Source organism: Alexandromys fortis, unplaced genomic scaffold, assembly GCF_014885135.2.
Source record: "Alexandromys fortis isolate MF-2015 unplaced genomic scaffold, M_Fortis_MF-2015_v1.1 scaffold_51, whole genome shotgun sequence".
NCBI classification, from domain to species: domain Eukaryota; kingdom Metazoa; phylum Chordata; class Mammalia; order Rodentia; family Cricetidae; genus Alexandromys; species Alexandromys fortis.
The window spans coordinates 9377037-9401483 of record NW_026067925.1 but is presented as its reverse complement, the minus strand read 5'-3'; the positions used below and the strand labels follow the sequence as shown (position 1 = coordinate 9401483).

The following is a 24447-nucleotide window of genomic DNA, read 5'->3' as shown; positions in this document are numbered from 1 at the left end:
CGGCGGGGGCGGCGGGAGGAGGGCGGCGCCTGCGTGCTCCTCCGCCGCCCCGCCCCCGGCGCCCCGCGGCGAGCCCGACTCTCCTCCCGCGGCTGCAGCAGCTGCCGGTTCCTCACGGCCTCGGCGGCGGCGGCGGCGGCGGCGGCGCACTCGGAGCGGCCTGTGGCGCGGACGGACGGGCGGGCGGACGGACGGACGGACGGGCGCGCGGCCCCGGCGGCTCCCGTCTGAGGCGAAGGTTGAGGCTCGACGGGGAGGAGGCGGCGGCCGCCGGGACCCCACTCGGCGCCTCGGCCCCTGCGCCCCCCTCCTCAGCCCGTGGTCGCTCGCGCTCGGCGGGCCGGCCGGCCGGCGCCTCGCCTCTGCGCGCGGAGATGGTGTAGCCCGGTCGCCCGAGCCGGAGCCGCCTCTGCTCGCGCGTCCCCGCGGCGTCCGCCTCCCCGCCTGAAGAGAGACCCTCCGCTCGGCGTCTCCCGCGCCGGGGAAGCCTCGGCGCCGCCGGCACCATGAGGTGAGGGGCGCGCGGGCCGCCAGCCATTGTGCCGCGGCGCCGCGACCGCTCTGCGCGGACCCGCCTGCCCCCGGCCCGCGGCGCCGGCTCTCCCGGCTCTTCCCCGCTCCCTTTTGTCCCTTTAGGGTTTCTCCTCCCGCCCCCCCTTCCGTCCCCTCCCGTCCCCCGCTACCCGAGCTCTCAGATTTGGGGGAGGGGGTCCTTCGTGTTCCCTCAGATGCTCTTCTTTCGCCCAGGATTCCCCTTCCTCAGTTTAATTCGCCTGCTCCCTCCTCCCTCCCCCAGCCTCAGCTAGCGAAACCCAGGAGATGGGGAGGGGCTCGAGATCCGTAGCGTGCTTGTTGCCGGGGAACAGGTATTTTCCGTGTAGATGTAAAAATTCCCAGCACTTTTAGGACAAAGCTCTAGTGTTTAATTAAAAAAAGGGGGGTGGGGGAGGAAAGTTTGAGAGGTCTGAAATCTCTGCGGGGAATGAAGTGCCTCTGGTAGGGGTAAGCAGAGGAGCGGGGAAAGGTGAAATTTCCCGATGGTGGGGGAAGGGAGGGAATTTACTAGGTTTGCACTGGCGGGGGACCGCGAAAGGCTGGGACAAGTTGTTTGAGGGTTGTAAGCCCGGGCGGGGGAGGGTTTTGTTTGGAAAGCCCTTCTCTCCCGTTCTGTAGCAGGCTGTGTTGCATTGCAGCAGTAAGCCGCTTTTCCCTTCCTCTGTAATCAATACAACAGTTTCTCCTTTCAGCCCCAAAGGAAAGAATTGGCTGGACCGTCGTGAAAAGCTTTTTTTCTTTTTGATTGATACGATGAAACATATGGTGTGTTATTTCTTGTTTTTTTTTTTTTTTTTTTTTCTGGGGTTTGTAGGAAAATAAACCCTGTTGTGTGGTTTTTTCCATTGGGGGGCCCCCCCCCCCCCCCCGCCCCAAGCCTTTCCTAAGCTTGTTTTGTGTCCATAACCTCCTGGTTCTGGATTGGTGCAAGACTTGGTGAGATCTGGGCCTTCGTAGACCGGAGGCTGATCCATTTTGCGTTATCATCCTTAAAGGCCTTCCTTTTAGGTTAAACAATTGTGGACTAAGTAAACTACTCCCCGTCTTTCTCCGGAGATAGTCTCTCAGTTCATTTGGATTTGAAGCTCCTTTGTGTTAAAGATTAATGGCCAGCCCTTGCCAAGACCTTTATAATGTAATGCCATGAGATTTGAATGATACAATTACGAATTTCCTTCTTTTTGGCATGAAAATGTTAGGTCATTGGGATTTTTTCCCCTTATGTTTAAGTAGGTTCCGCTTTAAACTTTAGTTTTTATATTCCTCCCACTCCCCACTCCAAATCAGGGTTGAACACAGTCCCGGGTCACTTTTAAGTATTTTTTGTGTTGTGTTCACTTAAGGTTACTGTGAATTTTCCCAACTCCGAGTGTCATATCTTTATGTTGGTCTTAGATTTTTGCTTAATGCTAACTGACCTCTTTCTTTTCCTTAGTGATGTCACACAAGCTATTTCAAATGTTTAAAAAGTAATTATGGCATACAAACCAGAAACCAAGATTGATCTTTGTAAAATGCAAGATGAGAAACTTCAGCTATATTTTCGTACATTTTTCTTAAGCTTAGTAGCCTTGAAAATTCAGGAGCTGTTAACAAAATCCATGACTGCTCTGTCATGTAATATTACATACTGTCGGTTTCTACTTTAGTGACTTAATGCTGTAGAGGTCTCGTAGAACACGTTAGTACACTGCTTTTTCAGACTTAGAATAATTTTCTTAGCATTAAAAATAAAGATTTAAGGTATCTGAAAGATTTTGAACAAAATACATTGAAGTTTTTGGTAAAACTTAATTGCTGTACATTTTCTATCTTGGGTAGATTATGTCTGGACTTACAAGTTCTAGTTTCCAGTAAAATGTAACTTGTTTTTTAAGCTGTTTTCTTACTATACTTCTTAGTAGTAATAGAGATGGAGAGGTCACACTGCAGTATTTCCAGTAGCATAGGCATGAACATCCTCCCAGGTCTAAGATGTTTGAGCAGTCTACAGTAATTCTTTGTAGGCTGATTTTGAATAATTTAAGAGCAGAAAAGAGGATCAGCTAGTTTTTCACTTTGAAGGGCTTTGTTCAGTAGGTAGTGTGTTCAGTTTGGGCAGGAGCAGTTAGCTACTTTGGTAGCTGTAAGGGTAGGATGGCTTGGTATGAGGTAATCTCCAGTGCTGGGAGCAGTTGTTGGAATACTTTGGTGCTTAAGAAAGGACTTCTGCTAGTATTTGGTAAATCACAGATGCTGTCAGGACTAAATGTTAACCTTCTAATGGGTTCTTTTTTTAAAGTTATGTGAAAGATAGTTTTGGTGTTTCAAGGACCATCCAGAAATAGGAATATTGAGTAGGAATTTCTATTTAAGTTGGTCAGAATTTGGAAGAAATAAGTGTCTTACAGTATTGAGTATTTGTGGTAAGATCTCTCAGATGATTTAATTTTAGGAACAGCATGTTATTGTCACATAGTGTAATCTTATACAGAAGGGAACTAAATGCTTAACATTCCTGAAAGTCATAAGACATGCTCCACATTTAAATGCTGTGTATAGAGTTATGAAATTTTGATTAGAGGTGGACAGCAAAAAACATGGTTTAGTATTTACACAGGACCGTGGAAGAGTTGATGGGAAAAAAGCCACAGACCCAAAATACCAGGCTGGCATTTGTAGTAGCCTGTTGAGTTTTTGGTTCTGTTCTTTCAGTTGTGTGATGCTTCAGAAGCGTATTCCTTGTGATCCAAAACTGTGAGGGTTTCTCTGTGGCTTTGGAGCCTGTCCTGGAACTAGCTCTATAGACCAGGCTGGTCTCGAACTCACAATCCGCCTGCCTCTGCCTCCCGAGTGCTGGGGGATTGCAGTTTTAAACACTAGCTAATCACTTAAAAATTTACCTTACCTTTTTTAACAGAAAGAAGAGTCTATTAGACTTAGAATACTTAGCTCATTATAGTCTGATCTCTTGGGAGAGCTTAGAAAATTTTGGATTGATATTTTTAAGCCATATTGTATGGCCCAGGCTACTGTAACACTAGATACTCTGACTTTCTCATATAAAAAAAGGCATAATGGGGTTGTGAGGATTGACCAACGCTATTTACTGCTTACTGAGTGGCCTTGAGCTAAGCATGTAATTTCTCTGTCTCTGTCTCTCTCTCTCACACACACACACAATATGTACAAATCAGTGGTAAATATCAGTATGTATATATGTATGTAACTGTGTATAGTTTGTTTGCTTTTTGTGACAGGATCTTAGGTATTGTGTGTTGTCCTCAGATGCAAATCTATAACTGAGGATGACTTTAATTCTGATTTTTTTTCCCACCTGTAACACCAGAATGCTGGTGACATGCACAGCTTCATGCTGTACTGGGAATTCTACGCAGGGCTTGCTGCATAGTAGACAATCATTCTGCCAACTGAATGCATCTGTGCCCCCCAGTATGTAGAGAGGTAATTTTTGACTTGAGTTGTGAGGATCAAATAATAAATGCTTTGTGAGCTTCTTTTGTTTTGAGATTAAAAACTTACTTATTTTAGACTAATTGCACAAAACTTTAGGGTAATTTGCTTTACCATTGACCTTATTTAAGGATGCCAAATAGGTTACATTTTGCTAATGTAGTTCAGTAGGTAGTGACTAATAGGCAGATAAGGGCACTGATACATTTCTGGGATTGATGAGGAAGAATGCCATATATTCATTAGTAATGTTTGCTTGAGATATAGGTTCAGAGAGTGGTCGGTTACAGGAATACTACTAATCAAACTGCTTTATGCCCAGCCATATTGATTAAGTGAGGAAGCGGGGTTTTTTTTTTCCCCCCAGCTTTCTTCCTGTGTTTATGTTTGGTCTTTGAAACTTTTTATGGTTTTGCTGCTTTAAGTTATAGTAATGATAAATTTAATACATACTTGAGAGAAGTGCAATCAAGGCACAGAAAATTCAGGTTATCTGAACTGTCTTGCTAATTGAGCATATTGGTAAAAAGATAATCCTATTATTTCACAGGATTTTAGTGCCAAGTTATATATCTGTGAGAGGATGAAAATAGTCGTCTCTACTCCCATGGGTCTCCATTTGTGCTTGCAGCTGTTGAATATGTGACTCTTCCACAGATATTATTTTAGAAATAGGAGCCTCATCTTCAGTGTTTTTGAATATCAATATTATAGGTATTAAGTGAATAAGCCTTGCATATGAGTGTGGATAAGTAGATAAAATTTATTAAACTTTATATTGTATTCAGGGTTTTGGCTATCTTATTAATCTATTTGGAATAAGCTAAATAATTAGTCAGGCACCATTTGGCCAGTAAAGATGAAATTACATTAATTATTTTAATATTTTATTCTACATACAACTTTAGTTTAAGAGATTATTGTATAACTTTATTGGGAGAGTAAGGAGTATCAGTTTTATGTAATTGGGAGCTAGTAAAAAGATACTCAAACCCTTGTTTCCTTTCTCCTCCCTCTACACCTTCTTTGAAATTAATGGGTAGAATTGAGGGGATGTAAAACTCCTAAGAAGTGATCTGAGTTGAGGAACCACAGGAGATGTCTCTCCAAATATAGGTTTGAGAATTTTGCTTTACGGAAAAACACAAAGAGCCAAGAGTCTTCTTCCTTGTGATACCTTCTGAGAAGTAGTCCCTAAATTGCCCCTCCCCCCCTTTGGTTCTAAAGGATTTGATACTCTTTTCCCAAGTCATACCACTAGCCTAGTGTTCTCCATTTTCATATTTGTGTTGCCAGTAACATACGTGGCATATACTGCTTATATCCAAATGGATTTGACATTGTCTGGTATTCTTTTAGAATCTTACGTACTAACAGTAATAGTCACAGTTTTGGAGTGCCTTGTAACATTCTAGAACTGTACTGGGTACAACTCTGGTAGGATGTGGTGTGGTATTTGCAGATAGAAAGTACTAATAAAATTACTTAAACAAAAACCAGCACCACCAGCATCACTGCTACAAGATGGATGTAGAACTGGTTTCTTACTTATTACCAAAGCTCACAAGTAGCCAGAGCCTCAGACTCAGGTTTGTTTACCCCCAGAGCTCGTTGGACTGTATTTCCTTGACTTTATTGTAAAATACTAAATTAACAGATAGAAGAATGTTCTGGTTTTTAGTGTCTGACCAGAGACTGAAACAGATTTGAGCATCAGACATGTATGTATCTCTCTTGGTTTAACTTGTGCCTGCAGAATTGCTTGCGCCCCCCCCCCCCCCCCCCCCCAGCGCTTGAGATTTCAGTTTTATTTTCTCAGAGCTGGAGAGTGGAATCTTAGTGGGGTTAGGAGGGGTGGCTAGAGTTTTTCCCAGAGATATCAGTTTCATTGGCTTGAGCTCACTTAACTGTACCTGCCTCCTAAAAGCCCTATCCCTGAATGTAGTTACATTCTGGTTTAGGACTTCAACAATTGAGAGGACACAATTCAGTCTGTATAGCAGAACACACTTGCGTGTTGGTGGGGTTGAGAGGGAGAGGGTAATTTGTGTAAGGTTTGTACTAATCATGGATAGGCCTTTTTTAAAAAAAAAAATTATTTATTATGTATACAATATTCTGTCTGTGTGTATGTCTGCAGGCCAGAAGAGGGCACCAGACCTCATTACAGAAGGTTGTGAGCCATTATGTGGTTGCTGGGAATTGAACTCAGTACCTTTGGAAGAGCAGGCAATGCTCTTAACCACTGAGCCATCTCTCCAGCCCTAGGCCTTTTTCTTTTTTAATGTAACAGAAATAATTTATTAAAGTATGTTTGGAATAACTAATATACCTAAGTCACCTACGATTTTTAGAAATGTACTTATATATTATATATTAGGAAGTTTCTGTGTTAGAATTTTAACATACAGCTTGTCTAAAGAGTCCTGATGTGAAACAATATATGTGTATCTAAGTGGTAAGTAAATGATATGGTGTAAAAAATGGTGTGGTTTATAGAGTCCAGCTTCAGAGTCCTCTCTGGGTTAGCTGTCTAGTTTGACATTTACTAACTGATTTTTAAGTAGTTTGTGAACTGTTTATTTAGATTAGAATTTCTTCTGTAAAATTGAAGTAATTTCTGCTTCACAGAGTTGAGAAAATTAAATAAGGCTCTGGCACAACACTTGGCATATAAAATAAATCCTCTATTTCTAGGGAAGTCTTAACATCTTATAAGTTTATGTTAAGAATTTGAAGAATGACTGGGTGGTGGTGGCACACACCTTTAATCCCAGTACTGGGAGGCAGAGACAGGCAGATCTCTCAGTTTGAGGCCAGCCTAGTCTATAGGTCCAGGATATCTTCGGCTACAAAGAGGAATCTTGTCTTCGAAAACAAACAAAAATGAAATATTGATACATTGCACCATGTTGGTGAAATAAGCTAAGAGAAGGAAGCGAGATCCAAAAGGATGCCTTGCTCGACTATTAGTATATTAGAGGTTGCCAGGAGTGAGGGAGGAATGGGAAGTTTGGTATATGTTATGCCTTCTTTTTGACACAGTGAACGTGTTGAATTGAATATATATTGTGTATGTATTAAAAGGTGAATTTTTTTTAAGTTACAAAAAGGTTAATTTTACTGTGTCTGAGTTATAGCTCAGCTTCTACCTCCAGGCCTTAGGATTTTATTTATTTATTTATTTGTTTGTTTGTTTATTTATTTATTTACTGGAATAGACAATACCAAAAGAGAACTGCATCTGTTTCTTACATTTATACCTAATGCTTTTATTACTTTGAATTAATATTGACCTCTTCATGTTTTATTAATGAAGAGAGACTAAAAACATAACACTGGGCTGTCTTTTTTGGGGAGCCGGCTATTCAAGTACTTAGATTGAAGTCTTGTCAATGGTGCCTTTGAGAAGCCTGGGCAAGTTATAGAGTCTTAAAGTACTGCTAAATAAACAGTAGTTAGTTTCCTTGTTATAAGTAAAAGTGACAGACTGGAGAGATGGCTTAAGGCAGGTCTAAAACTGCCTTCCACGCAGCCTGCTGGCCTGATGGAGCCTGGGACCCTCATGGTGGAAGGAAAGGACAACCTCTGCCGGTTGTGCTCCAATCTCTGTACCTGTGGCACACACCACCCCAAAAATATATTTTAAAAATTTAAGTTCTAAGAACAATAGTAAATAAAAGCCACCAATAAAATGTCTTGAAGCACATCTGTAGGCTCTTTAGAAAACTGTTTAGTCTGAGTGGTGTTTTCCTTGAGTCTGTTTACAGTAATCTCAGATACCAATGAGAGTTTTGTCCTTGGGGAATAAGATAGCTGTGGTGACGTCTTTAAATGGACTGAGTACTTTTCCAGTGGAGAAGGCCTGCTGGAATACCTGTTCTTGGTAATGATGGTGCTGTGAATTCAAAATGACTGTCCTTTACTGTTCCTTAGAAGGTCTTCATTTTTTGTCCTTTTTGGTGTCTGTCATTGTCAGTTTGATAGGGGAAAGGCTTTAGAAAAAGAACTCAAGAACATAAGTCAAATGAATAGTCTTTAGGTCAATCTAAGGGGAGTCCAGATTGTTGGATTTAAGGTTCACTGAAGGCGTGAGTCTTCTTGTTAAGGTTTCATAGTTACCTGTGTTGGTGAGATGTTTGTATTGTTTCTCAATCCTGAGATGCCATTACCCCCCCCCCCCCCATAGTTTTACCTTTTGTTAGGTTGTTATAAGCAAAATTGTGACTATTTAACTTGTTTTGTTTTTGTTTTTGAAGATAGGGTTTCTCTGTGTATCCCTGGTTTTCCTGAAACTTACTCTATGGACCGGGCTAGTCTCAAACTTAGGAATACACTTGACTCTGTTTTCCCAGCAATGCAGTTAGTTGACTTTTAAGAGGGTTCTGGGATCCAAATTCAGGTTTTTATACTTGCATAGCAGTCATTCTTCCTCCCTCCCCGCCTTTTTTCCTGTTTTTTTGAGACAGGGCTTCTCTGTTGTAGCCTGGCTGTCCCTAGAACTCTTTCTGTAAACCATGCTGGTCTTGAACTCTCAGAGATCTGACTGGCTCTGCTTTTGAAGTGCTGGGATTAAAGACATGCACCACCTCCAGCTATCCTGAAGCTGTCCTGGAGCCTTTTGTAGACCAGGCTGTCTTTGAACAAACAGAGATCCTCCTGCCTCTGTCTCCCGAGTGCTGGGATTAAAGGCCTTCATCACCACACCCGGCAGCTAGGTTTTTTGTAATATTCCATATGCAGTGTTTGTGTGTATAAGTAAAGACTGCACTACTTAAAAATGGGAAGGTGGGGGGGATGGCCCAGCAAGTAAAAGGTGCTTCCTGTCAGTTCCTGGAACCCATGTAGTAGGAGAGAACTAACCACCACAAGTTGCCCTCTGACCTCTACATATGTGCGTGGAATACACACGCATGCACACACTAGTCCTTTGCGTTTAACTGTTGTCATTAAATACAGATCTTTATAAGTTTAAAGTGACTACCTAGTATTTTTTTTTTTTTTTTTTTTGCCTTGGGTAGATGGATCAGTCTACTTAATTTAATCACTTAGATACGGCTTTTAGATTTGTTGTATTATTTTTTTTTCTGAGCCCATCCTTACCCTCTTTAGCTCTGGGAACCAAACAGAGCCCTGTGCTCTTGCATTTTGTATTTGCTAGGCAACTGAACTAAATTCCCTGTTGTTAAATGAGATAGCACCTGCCGTCAAGTTCCAGCCCTTAGGAGATGGGACAGGAGATTGAGCCCAGCCTGGGCTGATTGAGATTCTGTCTCAAGAAATAAAAGCACTGCTGTGAACATCCTTGTAAGCATGTCTGTGTTTATATATGACTCTATTTCAGGATAAAGTTCTAGAAAAAAAGGTCAAGAAACAGTATTTACTTTTCTTTTTTATTTTTTGAGTTTAGGTCTCACGTAGTTCAGGCTAGGCTGGACCTCTGAATCCTTCTGTCTCTGAAGTTCTGGGATTACAGACATGCACCTCCATGGTCAGACTTCTTTATCTTTTACTCTATCCAGTTGATATCTCCTCATGTCCACCGCCATTTATTTGTTCAGTCTTACACTATGAAAATCTGCTTAATTGTTAGCTCATTTGAACAATTACTGTTTCCTCATTTCCACTCGACTCTGATTCTTCATTCATCAATCAGAATGATCTTAAAGTAGAAACTAGATATTGTTATTCCCCTCCTAAAGCCTTCAGTGGCGTTTTAGAATAAAACTATAAATTAATAAGCAAAATTATGAAGGTCATTTCTAATTTGACTTTGGTCCTAATCCCCAGGGCAGGCCTCTGCAATGAACATTTGAGAGAATATTAAATGAAACAATTACCGGACATAGAAGTTACCATGACTTCTGTGTAGCCCTGGGTGTCTTAGAACTCTAGACCAGGCTGGCCTCAAACTCAGCAGATCAAAGGAAGCTACTGCTTCCCTTAAATTAACCACGTTTTGATAAACATTATGCAATTAGTACTTTAGTTAGAGTTCAGTTTCCTCATATCTGACTAGCTCATCATAATCTTTGCCAGTCTGTTAGCTTAATTGTGTGTGTGTGTGCACTAACTAGTAGGGTCGAATATCTCATTTGCTTAGGTTAGGCATGTGTTTCTGAATATCTGTTCATGTGCCATTTCCCCAACAGGATTAGTTTTTTCTACCATGATTCATATGTTTTAAGGATACTAGTCTTTTATAGTGTGTGTCTATTTTATCTCTTAACTATTCTGTAACAAACCACCTCAGAATCCAGTATAAAATGTATTGGTTTACTGAGCCGTAAGTCTGGTCTTACTAAGACTGCCGTGCTTTTCATTCCCTTGGCCAGTCTTCTCTTTTATCTCTGTTGTTGTGTTAAACACTCTGACCAGAAGCAGTTTATGGACAGAAAGGATTATTTCAGTTTCTAGGTTACAGTTTATTATTGAGGGAACTCAAGCAGGGACTTGAAGCAAAAAACCAGAGAGAAATGCTGCTAGTTGTCTTCACTTGCTCAGGCTGTTGCTTAGCTTTTTTTTTTTTTAAAACTTTTTNGATTATGTATACAATATTCTGTCTTTGTGCATGTCTGCAGCCAGAAGAGGGCACCAGACCTCTTTACAGATGGTTGTGAGCCACCATGTGGTTGCCGGGAATTGAACTCAGGACCTTTGGAAGAGCAGGCAATGCTCTTAACCTCTGAGCCATCTCTCCAGCCCAGCTTAGCTTTCTTATGCAGCTCAAGACCACTTCCCCAGGAAATGGTGCCACCCATAGTGGGCTGATCTGTCTGCCATAGTTAACAGTTGGGATAATCCTCCACAGGCCAGTCTGATCTAACCTTAGTTGAGGCTAATTTTCTCAGGTGACTTAAACTGTCAGCTTGGCATCTCTGAGATAGTAAAGTCATATTCTTTTTTGTTTGTTTATCAAGACAGGGTTTCTCTGAAGCTTTGGAGTCTGTCCTAGAACTAGCTCTTGTAAACCAGGCTGGGCTTGAACTCACAGAGGTCTGCCTGCCTCTGCCTCCCGAGTGCTGGGAATAAAGGCGTGCGCCACCACTGCCCAGCCTTTTTTATGTTTTTAATTTTTAGAGGCAGTCTCATAACAGCCAAGGCTGATGAAGCTCAAGTTGGTCTCGAAGTTGTTGGGATCTTTTTCCCTTGACCTCCAGAGTGCTAAGACTACCAGCATGTGTCTTGTTTAAGTTTATATAATTTTTGTATTACTATTTTAAAGCATTTATATTTTATTTAGAAAATTTTTTCTTTGTTAATTAATTCCAGTGTTAGCATTTATATTCTTTTTTTTAGAGTTAAAAAACAATAGTATCAAAATGTTACTGAGTACTTACCATCTGAAAACTTAACTGAGTACTTACCATCTGAAAACTTAACGTGTGAATTCAATTGATCCTGCTTGAGCAGCTAAAAGCTAGGGACTGTCATTCCACTTCTGTGGGCAAGGAAATAGAGGCAGAGACAGCTAGGTTTTTTTCTTAACCAGTTCACAGGGGAACTATTTGTGTTTCTCTGCCTAGAGCCTTGGTTTTTACTAGTAAACCTTTGGGTTTCTTTGTAATTAACTTTAACTGGTATTTGATGTTTGGTGAACAATTTTATCTTGCTATTTCATGTATAAGGGGTCTCTTTAATTTCTTCAAATAATTGGTATAAGAACAAGACCATGTAGAATGAATTAGCCTAGAACATTTCATAGATAACAGTGCATAGCAGAGATGGGGAGGAATGGCTTTATTTGGACTTAATCTTGAAAAATGAACCACAAGTATGAAAACTTTGATATTATGGTTGCAACTATGTTGTATTGTTAAAATGCAAGAATAATGAATCAAATGTTGGCTGCTTTAATATTTTTGCATATTTTCTGACAAAATTGCAAAGTATATTAACAAACCAAAGTGCTGTAGTGAGCTTTTCTAATATGATAAAACCCATTTTTGCTAAAATACTTAAGACTTAATTAGTTTATCTAAGGAGTTTGTTTTGTTTTTTTTTTTTTTTTTTTGATTACTTTCTTTTCACCTCCTAATAACCAGGTCTTTGTTAGTTGTCACGTAACGAAGTGCTAATTAAACATTCCGAGAGCATTTTGGGCCATACTCAGGAGGCTAAGACAGGAGGATCTGAAGTTCAAGGCCTGGGTTCCATAGTGGGTTCAAAAAAAAAAAAAAAAAAAAACCAGAAACCCTAACAAGCCAATAGAAAAGAGAAAGAAAAACAATTTATCTCATATTGGAAGTCCAGAGGTAGAGTACACTAACTTAACACAATGGAGTACTCCCTGTCTTCTGAGGGCCCAAACCTTTTTTGTCATTTGTGATGTCCACCTTACCTTCACCATGTTAGCATGTAGGTCATAGTATCTCAATGCCTCAAATTAAGTTGGGTAAGTCTTTCAGGCAGTAGAACTGTTTTTTCTTCATTCCTACTTAAACCTCTTAAGGCAATATTTCTCAACCTGAGGGTCATGACCCCCCTTGTGTGGGGGGGCGCATATCAGATATTTACATTATGAATCACAGCTGCAGTGAAATTACAGTTATGAAGTAGCAGCAAAATAATTTTATGATTGGGGGACACCACAACATGAGGAACTGTATTAAAAGGTCACAGCACTAGGAAGACTGAGAACCTTAAGTTAATAAAAACTGCTAAACTGACAAGTGAACGTACAGCTTAGTGAGTATACCCACGTGCCTATAACGCTGTCTGCTCTGTTGGGGTAGAGAATGAACCTAAGTCCCCACATGCCTCCTCTCAGTCACTATCCTTGGTTTCATTATTGCCAGGAGTGTTGCATTGATTAGAAATAGTTTCCAGGGACCTACAGGATTATGTCTTTGAAAGGTTTGTACTTTTACTCTGTAGATGGTCTGCATTGTGTGGCTTGGAGTGAAAATAGCTGATGGAGAGATTGACTGGGCAGAGGTGAGTCCAAATGGTGGCTCCTCTTCAGAGGCAATGCTGCCTTGGAAGGTATATTTAAAGGGGCCGAGTTTGTTTTTATGAGTGGTTCGTTCTTTAGTGGGTATTTCAGGATTCTTCTTGTTTCTGGCAAATTCTGGGAGTCTACTAAAGCTCCTGGTTGAGACCCTTTTATCGGTCTTGTTCTCTCACATTTTCATAGATACAGTGTTCCTAATTCATTGATTGTATTGGTTTATTATTTTTATCAAATCTGTCATCTTTGCAATAGTCAGATCTTTCTGTTCTAGGTTTTATTAGCTCAGCCTCATCCTTTGTAACCCTCTGTGTCTTCTGTTGCTCTTTATAATTAAAGACTAATTTTTCTTTATCATGGCCTAAGTCCTACTCTGTGATTCCAAAGTTAGTAGAGTAGCCAAATAAGATAAATCCCCAAAATGACTTAGAAAGATATGCTTGGGAATTACCCATTCCCTTGTACTTGGCTTAGTGAGGGGGTGACATATTTATCTGTTTTTCAAGAGGTGTAAAGAAAAATTCTTGCTACCATGAGGGTTGGAACTGTTACATATTTGTGGTTGATTTCCTTCTAAATAGTGCCAGTTACACTTGATATTTAAATTTCTTGTATTTATACCATTGTTATAATAGATTGTCAATGTTTTGTTTCCATTTAAAATTTTTGAGTTTTGGAGCTGAGGACTGAGCCCAGTACCTTGCTTAGCATGTCCTTGGCATTTTTAATTGTCGAATCGCAGTTATATTACATTTTTAGAGTGCAGTAGAATGTTTGATACATATGGTGTGGAATGATTAAATAAAGCCAGTTAGCTATCATCTTGCTTGGTGTATTTCTGTGATGGTATATTTGAAGTTGATTGTTTTGAAGTGTATGATATTATTGACTAGAGTCAACCTACTGTGTGGTAGATCTCATGTCGCTGTTACTTTGTATTGCTTCAGTAAAGTGCATTTTCTGCTTTAAGGGATTTGCCTCTGAATGCCATCTTTTAATTTTATGTATTCTTCTAAATATGGAAGCTTTCCATCTTGGGGGACAGGTATTCAAGTTTATTAACAGAATTGTGTCTGTAAAGGACAGAAGATGGCTCAGTAGGTAAAGGTGGTTGCTGCCAACGCTGATGACCTGGGTTCAGCCCCCAGAACATGTGTGGTAAAAGAAAAAAACTACATTTAACCTCTGACCATCCTACATGAGAGTGTTCTGGTGGGCACTCACACAGACCTTAAAAAATTAAAGAAAGAACATTATCTTTGAGCCCTTTTGTCTATCCCAAATCTCAATTTCTTTTCTTTGTAAATTAGGATTAATAATTAATTGCCATACTTTTGAGACTTACCATGCTGTTTAGAAGATTGTGTATTTAGAATTTGTGTGTGTGTGTGTGTGTGTGTGTGTGTGTGTGTGTGAGGCGGGGGTAAATCTGAATTGTATAAGGCAGAACAGTAGGCTGGGGACACTTAAGAGTTGGTGTTGAATGCTGCGGTGTTGCTCAGTAATAAAATATATGTCTCACATGTGCAAAACCCAGGTTCAACTCCAAACACCAGAGGGTGTTAGGAAAAGGAGTAGGTTGATTTTGAATCTTGAGTCTGAAATTTGTGAATAGGCCTAGTATATTAAAAAGTCAGATAAGGATTCTTTGCATTTTCTGGCTTCTGGTCATTGCTCAGATTTCTTGACTTGTAGATAAACACCTTACTTTCTGCTTCTCTGGTCATATAATTATCTTTTCCTATGTGTCTCTTAACATGATACTCCTATTTGCTTAAGGCAGGGTCTCATCATATATATGTAGCCCAAGTACTTTAGCTTTTCAAGTACTAGTGTTACAAGTGTGTGCCACCTTGCCCAGTGATACATTTTCCTTTTATAAGAATTCCAACCATCTAGGATTAAGGGCCTAACATTGTGTCCCTTCTATATTGACCCTGTTTATGAATAAGGTCTTGTTCTGAGATACTTCCTAAGTCATAGCCTGGTTCCCATTTGGATGGATGTCACAACTTTGATCTCGTGCATCTCTCTCTCTGGTTAGACAAGTAGTCTCATGACAGATATAAAAGGAAATTTGTGTATATATCTTAAACAATACCTGCAGAGAGTCAGGATAAAGCTACCAGTGCTAATTAATGCAGAGATGGAGGATCTGAGATGACACAGAAAAGCAGTTTTGCTTCTATATACCAGCGATGAACCATTTAAAAGAAGAGAAATTAAGAAGAGCAGTTTTCATTTGCAGTGATATCTAAAGGAATAAAATACCAAGAAGTAAATTTAATCAAGGAGTTAAAATTTGTATCGTAAGACTGAGAATTTTCTGGAAGAAATAAAAAAAATCTAAGTAAATGAAGACTTAGTGTTAAGAGAACATTGATATCCCAAATGATGTACATCTGGACCCTGTAGTCCTATCAAAATCCTAATGACGGTATTTGAAATCCAAAATTGATAGTGGAATTTTAAGGGACCCAAAATAACCTTAAAAAGAAGAATTGGGAGATCTATATGTCTAGTTAAATATCTTACTAAAATGGACTGGCGAGATGACTCAGCTGGTAAAGACACTTGCTCCCAAAACTGATGACCTGAGTTCGTCTCTAGGACCATTTGGTCTAATGTCCACACATGCATACTGTACACACACAAACACGCACACACACTCATTTTAAAAAATCTTACTAAAATACTACAGTGATCAAAATATTCCAGTAATGGCATAAAGATAGACCAGTGAATAGAAGAGAGTTCAGAAACAAGCTCTCAGGTATACAGGTCAGTCTATTTTCAACAAGAGTGAAAAGCCTTCTAGGTGTGTTGACTTAGATCTGTAAATGTAGCACTGGGGAGGATGAAGCAGGGGGTTTGCCGCTGTAAAGAGGACAGCGTGAGCGACAGAATGAGACCATCTTACTTTAACACCTCCCTACCCCCCCAAAAAAAAAACAACCAAATGAACAAACAACCCAAGGAAGGCAAGAAGAGTGATAAGATTATGCAGTGGGGAAATACTGTCTTCTTTTTAATGACTGATATCCTAAGAAGTTATTCCCTGGTTTTTTAATTGTGATTTAATGTGATTTTTAGTGCTTTTCCCACAGTTTTACTCTGCATGCACACACGTACAAGCATGTTTCTGATCCTTGACAGTGTCTCAGCTACATGAGACCTGGAAATAGAAGCAAACAAAAATTGACATAAGCCTATTAGTACGTGAGTTATCTGAAGGAAAAAAAAAAAAACATGCTTTTGAATTTTAGTATTAATGAAATGTAAAAGATAAAGCTCTTTGAAAGAATTGTTAGCACAAACATTTAGACTTCTTTTAAAATGAAACTTATTTTAAGGTAGGGCCTGGGTGTGTATCTCTAGCTGCACTCTAACAGGCTGCTTAACCAAACTAGCCTTGAACTTGTGCTTCTGCTTCAGTCTCCTGTAGCGTGAATTCTAATTAAAAACCCACAGTCAGATATTAGGGGGTGAAAGCCGAAAGATCAGCGAAACAGCAGCTGAATGCCTCGAGCTCTTGTCTCCTGAGCCCTTGTCTCCTGCCTTTTATTCCTCTCTCCACCCAGCCATATCCCTTCCTGTTTCTAACTCTCTAGTGCTGGGAATTAGAGGTGTGTGCCACCACTGCCTGCCTCTATGGCTAACTAGTGGTTTGGCTCTGCATTTTGACTTCAGGCACGCTTTATTTGTTAGATCACAAATAAAATATCCCATAGCCTACCAGCTGTTGAGACTACTGTCATGCGCAACCACTCTTCGAAAGATAGCACCTTTTTTTGGGGTGTGTGTGGTGTGTGTGTGGGGTGTGTGTGTGTGTGTGTGTGTGTATGTGCGCGTGCGCGCGCGTGCACTTAGGATCTCAATTTAAGTTCCCAAACTTACTCAGCAAGCACTTTTACCTACTGAGCCATCCCCTCCAGCTCCAGAAAGTAATTTGTTTATTCTACAAATCTGCTATGAAATTTCTTATCTGAAGGCCTAGAAGTTGAATATTGAACACATGCCTGTTATAGGATGCGCTCTTGATCATAGAGTGGAATATTACTGAGCTTCACTTTTGGGATGATATTTGCTTACCTTGGTGTAAACCAAGTGAGTTAAACAATTGTATATGACAAGGTTTACTATTCCTCACTTAGGTGAAGTAAACAGTTGATAAGTAACTGCTATTGATGGGCATTGAAAGGCGGGCAACCTCTCAGGTGTTCTTACTGTTCTTTTACAGTATGGAACCTGAGGGTTAGAACGGTTAGGAGACTTGGCTGAAGTCATATCATTGGCAAATGACAGCTGAGCTTCAAATCAAAGTCCTCTCTGTTAAACATCCGGCCTCTTACTAAATTTTATCTTTCAGTGCTGTTTACTTCTGAGATTTTATTTTTCATCTTTAATATTCAGGACAGGCTCCAAAGCCACAGAGAAACCCTGTCTTGAAAAAAAAAATTCAGCCCAGTGCTGTCTGAAGGCAAGGTAGAGCTTGTGAAGGCAGTGGTAGGAAAGATGGCAGATGGGACAAGACTGTATACAGTTTTCAGGGATAGGTGGTAAAGAAAAACGAATGTGCCATGTACTTCCTATAAGTTATTTTTAATTTCTTAGGCCATTGCCTAGCGTAGGATGCCCTTGTGTTGAAGTACATAGTTCGTGGTAGAACCTTGTTTGAAACCCAGCTTTGTCTTACTTCCAAGCTTACATATTTTTTTTGAAGTCTACTTTAAAATAAAGAACTTTTCTGCTAGATTAATAACTTAAAATTCAGAGCATGGGGTTAACAGAATTATTATTTTTTTAATATTTATTTATTATGTATACAATATTCTGTCTGTGTATATGCCTGCAGGCCAGAAGAGGGCACCAGACCCCATTACAGATGGTTGTGAGCCACCATGTGATTGCTGGAAATTGAACTCGGGACCTTTGGAAGAGCAGGAGATGTTCTTAACCTCTGAGCCATCTCTCTAGCCCCCTTAACAGAATTATTTTAGAGTCTCTTTTAGAGTGTGTGCTAAGCTATATCTGTATTCTGTATAACAGATATAACAGCCTTCATTTATAATGCACGTCAAGTATATTTTTGAATGTTTTTGTGGTGTGTAGATCTATTTAAAAGCTACTAAATTCAGAGTGCTCCTAAATTTTCTCAGTCAACAGATTTATTATAAATGGATTAATCATTCTATGAATTTAAACAGCTTCTCATTGTTTAAAGTGTTGGAAAAGATTTTTAAACTTTTTGTTCTGTGTTAAATGTGCCACATCATGCCCGGCGGTGGTGGCGCACGCCTTTAATCCCAGCACTAGGGAGGCAGAGGCAGGTGGATCTCTGTGAGTTGCAGGCCAGCCTGGTCTACAGAGCTAGTTCCAGGACAGGCTCCAAACCTACAGAGAGACCTTGTCTCGAAAAATTAAAAAAAAAAAAAAGCCACATCAGAACATTTAACATTCTCAAAATAGAGAAACCACAAAACATAAAGAGGAATGACTGTGGTTTTTAATTTTGTTCTTTAGGTGAAATAGAGTTTTATCTGAAAAAGTTTTGTGAAGTGATGCCAGTTTATATGCACAATCCTAAGAAATAGTTCAGTTCCAAGATTTAAAATTTTATATTTCTTTACAGTAAATTACAATTTCTAAATCAGCTGAAAGCATCTGTTGCTATTAAATTATGAAGCAGTGGGTGTCTGTGCACACACAAGCACTGTTAACCTGTTATTTTAAAAACTAAATGGGCCTAGAGAGATGGCTTAGCAGTTAGAGTGCTTGTTGCTCTTGGAGAGGAAAGCCAGATAACCAAGTACTCACAAGGCATTTGACAACCATCTGCGACTCCACTTCCAGAGAATCTGAATCCCTTTTGGCCTCAGTGGGCACTGAACCACACTAGGTACATGGGTGGATACTTACTTGTGCGTGTGTGTGTTTGTATGCAAACAAAAATACCCATGTATACAAAATAAAACCAGAACTACCTTACAAATGATGCTTTCAAAGTATAGTCCCAAAATGAGCCTTTGTGGGTTTTTTGGCTAAATAAGAGAAACAATAAGAACAGAGAGAAACATTGAGAGTGAAAGTATAAGAATACTTTGAAATTCTAAGTAGTTTAGCATTTGGATTTACCATTTTGTAGTTTTAGAAATATAAATTATATAAATTTTTTTTCGTAGTTTCTTACTTTGATGGAGTTAATTGTGGCTTGGCAAATGGAGAAAGGGAGTCTTATACTGTTTTCAGATTGCAGAATCTTGTTGCTATGCAACAAACATTGTCAGTCAGCATTGGGTATAGTAAATTGGTATTCTCTGTCCCTTTTCACCACATGCTCATTTTGTAAGTGGTTTGAGGCTATTTTTTAAGTTTTTATTTTAAAATGGACATTTAAAGATTTTTGTTGCTATTCATAATTGGTTGTATTTAAGGTTCGTGGAGTTTTTCTGCATGTAGAAGCCACTGAAATGTTTGTGATGGGAGAGTTTATAGATCTGTTTCCAGGTTGTTTCAGGTTAGAACAGTGTGTTTTGGTTTTGTTGCTGAAAAGATAGTACCAACTTCTAGAGTGTATTTTTGCTTGAGAATTCAAGTTAAATGTTTTGAACATGAGAATTTTATCATAGTACAACATGTTGTGAAAAGTAAAAAAGTATTTTAAAACGCTTTTATTGCAAATGATTTTAAAACAGGAATCTTGAACTTTTATACAGTCTCTTATAGAATATAATGATTATTTTCTAGCAGGGAAATTGAAATCCAGTGACATGGGTGATGGATAATAGTGTTTTTTATGTTGTGGTAAAATATATACATGATATCATTAAACAACTTTTTTTGTTGTTTTTTTGTTTTTTCGAAACAGGATTTTCCCATGCGACTCTGGCTGTCCTAGAACTCATTCAGTAGGCCAGGCTGGCCTTAAACTCACAGAGATTGGCCTGCCTCAGCCCCCCAAGTGCTAGGATTAATCACTGCCCACTCTCATTAAACCACTTTTAACATGTATAGTTCTTTGGCATTAGAAGCATTTACTTGGTGCTTCCATCCATCACCTTATGGTTTCCAGAACTGGCATTTCACTCAGGCTATCTTCTAAATCCTCTAGATAAATTAACTCAAATAATATTAATATTTTAAAACATTGCATGTGTGGTATAATAAAAAGTTCGTCCTCTATGGTATATACTTCTGTTCCAGATCAAAAGACCGAGCCATAGAGTAAAATAGCATTATCAATTAGTAGAGCCAGGCTTTCAACACCAGCAGTCTGGCTCTTGATTGTGCTCAACCACTGTGTTATGTTGCCCTCTTTTGGAATTACTTTATGCTGTATTTGGCAAGAGCAATGAAGTATATATTTTTAATTGCTTTCTGTTGCATTTTCAAGTAAAGTTAATATTTACTACACTTTGCTGTTTATTTTGGTTGTAAATCACTGAAATATTTCAATATTTTTTTCTAAATATTTTTGCATTGTTTTTTAAGCGAGGCTCTTATAATCTAGAGCAACCTAAGACACTGTAGCCCTGACTGTCCTTGACCTCACAATCTTCCTGGCTCAGCCTTACAGGTCTTATGAATTCTAAAACAGTGCTGTCCAAAGCTTACAGCTGCTTGTCAGTGGCTTGCCATCTACTTAGTCTAGTATTTTCTAAATTCCCATTCCTCTGACTCATGGGTGATCTAGAGAATAGAGCATTAGGCATGGGTAAAGGAAAGAAATATTACTAAGGCAGTGCTTAAAAGATGAAGTGGACTTTCGTGGGCTGTTCTTTCTTTGCTTCTGCTCTATATTGTGTGGGTACTATATTTCTATTTCCACTCTTCCCCCTTCCCCCTTAAGACAAGGTCTCTTTGTGTAGCAAGCAGAGTCTGCCCTTGAATTTGTAGTCCTTCTGCAGCAGCCTTTTGACTGCTAGGATAACAGGCATGAGCCACCAGGCCCTTCTTCTGTCTCTATATTTTAAGGAATTTACCTTCCCTTGTTGATTCCCAAGTTGTTTGTACTTTAAAACCCAGAATCTTAATCTTCTGGATTTATATATCTTCTGTGCTGCTCAACCAGATTTACTCCTTAATATATATTTTTTTAAATCTGTCTTTGCAGTTGTACCACGTTTTAAAGACAACCTCCTCTCCCCCAGCAGGGTTTCTCTGTGTAGCCCTGGCTGTCTTAGAATTCACTTTATATACCAGGCTGGCCTTGAACACAGAGGTCTTTTTGTTTGTTTGTTTGTTTGTTTGTTTTTTTAAGTTCATAAGAGGCAGGGTTTCTCTGTAGCTTTGGAGCCTGTCCTGGCACTAGCTCTAGGCTGGCCTTGAACTCACAGAGATCCGCCTGCCTCTGCCACCCGTGCGCCACCACCGCCCAGCTCACAGAGGTCTTTTTAAAGACAACGATTAATTACATTGTGATTTATGGTACAGGTGATAATGCTGCATGCATTTTGCTTTGTTCACTTGGTGTTTTCTGTATTTTAATGCTTTTAAGAAACTCAGGATTTTATTGGATGGATTTTTCACTGTAATTTACCTGTTTCCTTCCAGGTGAATATTTACATAGCTTCAAGTGGTTTTGTATAATGAATAATGTTTTTTTGAACCCAAAGGTTTTTTCCCCCCTAATTGTAGACTGTGTCCTTAAGATAGAATTCCAGAAATAGTATTAGATCCCTGAAGAAACAGAAGCAGTTTTAAAAACTCTTGAATCATATTGCCAAAATGCTTTCTGAAAGTGTTGTGTCAGTTTTTATGCCAGCCGGCAAAAACACAAGGGTGTCCACAGCTTCACAACCGGCAAGAGCAGAGAATGTTTTGATGTTGACCTTTAAATTGAAGAATAATTTACTTTGGGTTCTGCTGAGCTTTTATCCTAAATTATACTTAGATCCCAACTATGGTTGTGGTCAGGTTAGTGAGAAAGAAAGCCTAGCTTACCAGTCTCAGCTCTTTAAACTGCTCAAGTTTTATTATGATGCAGTCCTTGTTCTATTAAGACATCTCTTGGATGCATGACGTGCGTCTGCTATTGAACCTCAAGCATTCTGATAAGTTGAGTGATGGGGGACAAATCGGTACGGTTTCACAAGACATTTACCTGGAAAACTGGATAGTTCTGACTTTCCCTCCAGATATGTAGCAGCATCTGAAATTGATTCAGTTGCTCCCTTAAGTATGCATAGACCATTCCCATCATGAATGGAAATTCTTCAATGTGTGTGATCTCATTGCTGTGATGAAATACCTCAGATTAGGTAATTAACAGGAACTTGTCACAGTTATAGAGGCTAGGAGTCTGAGATCAAGGAACTAGCATTCGTGGTCTGGTAAGAACTTCTGGGCCTTACTGTGGTGAAAGGCAATGCATCCATATAGCTTGTTCCCTCTACCTCTAGATCTTTTGAGGAACATTCATCCTCTTGATGAGAACGAAGCTTCATAGTCTAATCATTTCCCAAAGGTCCAACCTTACACCAGCACTTTGGCAATATGGTAATATAGGACTTTTGGAGGATGCGTTCAGCCTCATTGGAACTGGTGTGTCAGTAAGATTTGTTGCCAGGCGGTGGTAGAGGATGCCTTTAATCCCTGCACTTGGGAGGCAGAGGCAGGTGAATCTCTGAGTTTGAGACCAGCCTGGTCTATACAGTGAGTTCTAAGACAGCCAAGAATACTCATAGAAACCTTGTCTGGAAAAATAAAACAAACAAAATCGGTTTTTAAATTTTTGTTGTTGTTGTTGACACCAACCAAAAGAGTTTTTTTTTTGTGTGTGTGTGTGTGTGTATGATCATGTTTCAGCAGTTCCAGGACCTCAGGGATGAAAACAGCAGACGGTGTTGATTGAGCAGGAGTAGCTTGTTATTTTGTCTGGGCTTGTTTTGGTGACCTCCTGTCTCAGCTTCCCAAGTGCCAGGGTTATAAGTGTGCACCGCCATGCTCAGTTTCCCTGTAGTCTTCATTTTTCCTCCACAGTCCCAACTTTTGTAAACTGAGTGCCAACAGTGTTTCTGTAGTCTCTGAGAGACTGATGAAGCTTGCTTCATCATTGTCCCTTCTTTTTAGGTGGGAGGGAATGCTGTCAACCAAAGAAGATAGTAGCAAAGTTTTATGAAGCATACAGGAATACAGGAATCATGTCTTAACAGGTGGTGCTGGTTGGTGTTTTTGTTTTGTTAACTTGATGGAAGCTAGTTACCTGGAAAGAACCTCAGTTGAGAAAACGATTCTATTAAATTGCCTTTTCTTGATTAATGATTGATTACCAGCCTATGGGGTAAGGTGGGGCGGGCCACTTCTGGGCAGGTGGTCCCAGGTTGTGTAAAAGTAGAACTGAGCAAGGCAGCCATCGGCATTCCTTGGCCGCTGCTTCAGTTCCTGCCTCCAAGTTCCTGCTTTGAGTTTGTGCCTTGAAAGTTCCTCAGTGATAGAATGACCTAAGAGTTGTAATTGCAAGCTAAAAGAAACCCTTTTCTCTCCTAGTTGCTTATGTTCATGTTTTTTGTTGTTATTTTCTGAAACATGTTTTCTCTGTGTGGCCCTGGCGGTTTTGGAACTCATCTATAAACTAGTTTGACCTCGAACTCAAGGGATGTGCCCACCTGTCTCACGCCCAACCCCGGTATTGGAAGTAAGGTGTGAGCTACCACCACCCACTGTTCATGGTGTTTTATTATAATAATAGAACCAATTACTAAGACAGGTGAAATTCTAAATGGAGAAATTTAAGATTGCCATTTTAGTGATTTGTTAGATTGCCCAAATACATAATCCTAACTACAACATTCCCTTTCTTTGAAAGAATAAAAAACTGGATACGTGAATATATGTAGGGTTGTTTTTGTTGTTTTATTAGGGAGACAGGATTGTGCTGTATATCCTAGGCTGGCCTGCAGTTAAATACAGACCATGTTTGCCTGCAAATGGTGATTCTTCTGCCCCAGCATATTAGAGTGCATCACCATGTCTGTATCCTGAGTAATTTTTTTCAACCCAGGGCTTTGTGTATTCCTGGCTGTCCTGGAACTCACTCTGTAGATAAGGCTGGCCTTGAACTCACTGAGAGCCACCTGTCTCTGCCTCCCAAGTGCTGAGATTAAAGGTGTGCACCACCACTGCCCAGCAAAAAAATTTTTTCTTTTTCTTTCTTTTTTCTTTTTTTTTTTTTGAAATTTTATTTTTTCCCTGCAGGTATGTCCATGTGGAGAGTGTCACATCTTGGAGTTAATAGTTAGAGACAGTTGTGAGCTGCATGTAGGTGCTGGGATTTAAACCTGGATCCTCTGGAAGAACAGTCAGTATGTCCTTAACTGCTGAGTCATTTCTCCAGGCCCAAGAAAAAACTTGTTTTTAAACAGAACATTTGTAAGAAAATATCTCCTTTCTTTCAAGCTCTCTGTTCCTTTGTTTATTTATTTGTTTATTTAAAATTATGTATAATAAATAGTGTTTTAGGTACTTGAGGAAAACTAGAGTTTGAGATA

The 24447-nt window shown here is 39.7% G+C and overlaps 1 protein-coding gene across 1 annotated transcript in view; it reads left to right on the top strand.

Annotated features, from left to right (window-relative positions):
- Positions 1–369: 369 nt before the first annotated feature.
- Positions 370–24447, top strand: part of Enah (ENAH actin regulator) — a 120990-nt gene continuing 96912 nt past the window's right edge. The window contains exon 1 of the mRNA XM_050142812.1: positions 370–511. Within this exon, the coding sequence (XP_049998769.1) occupies positions 507–511 (5 nt within the window). The 5' untranslated portion in view covers positions 370–506. The remainder of the gene's footprint in view (positions 512–24447) is intronic.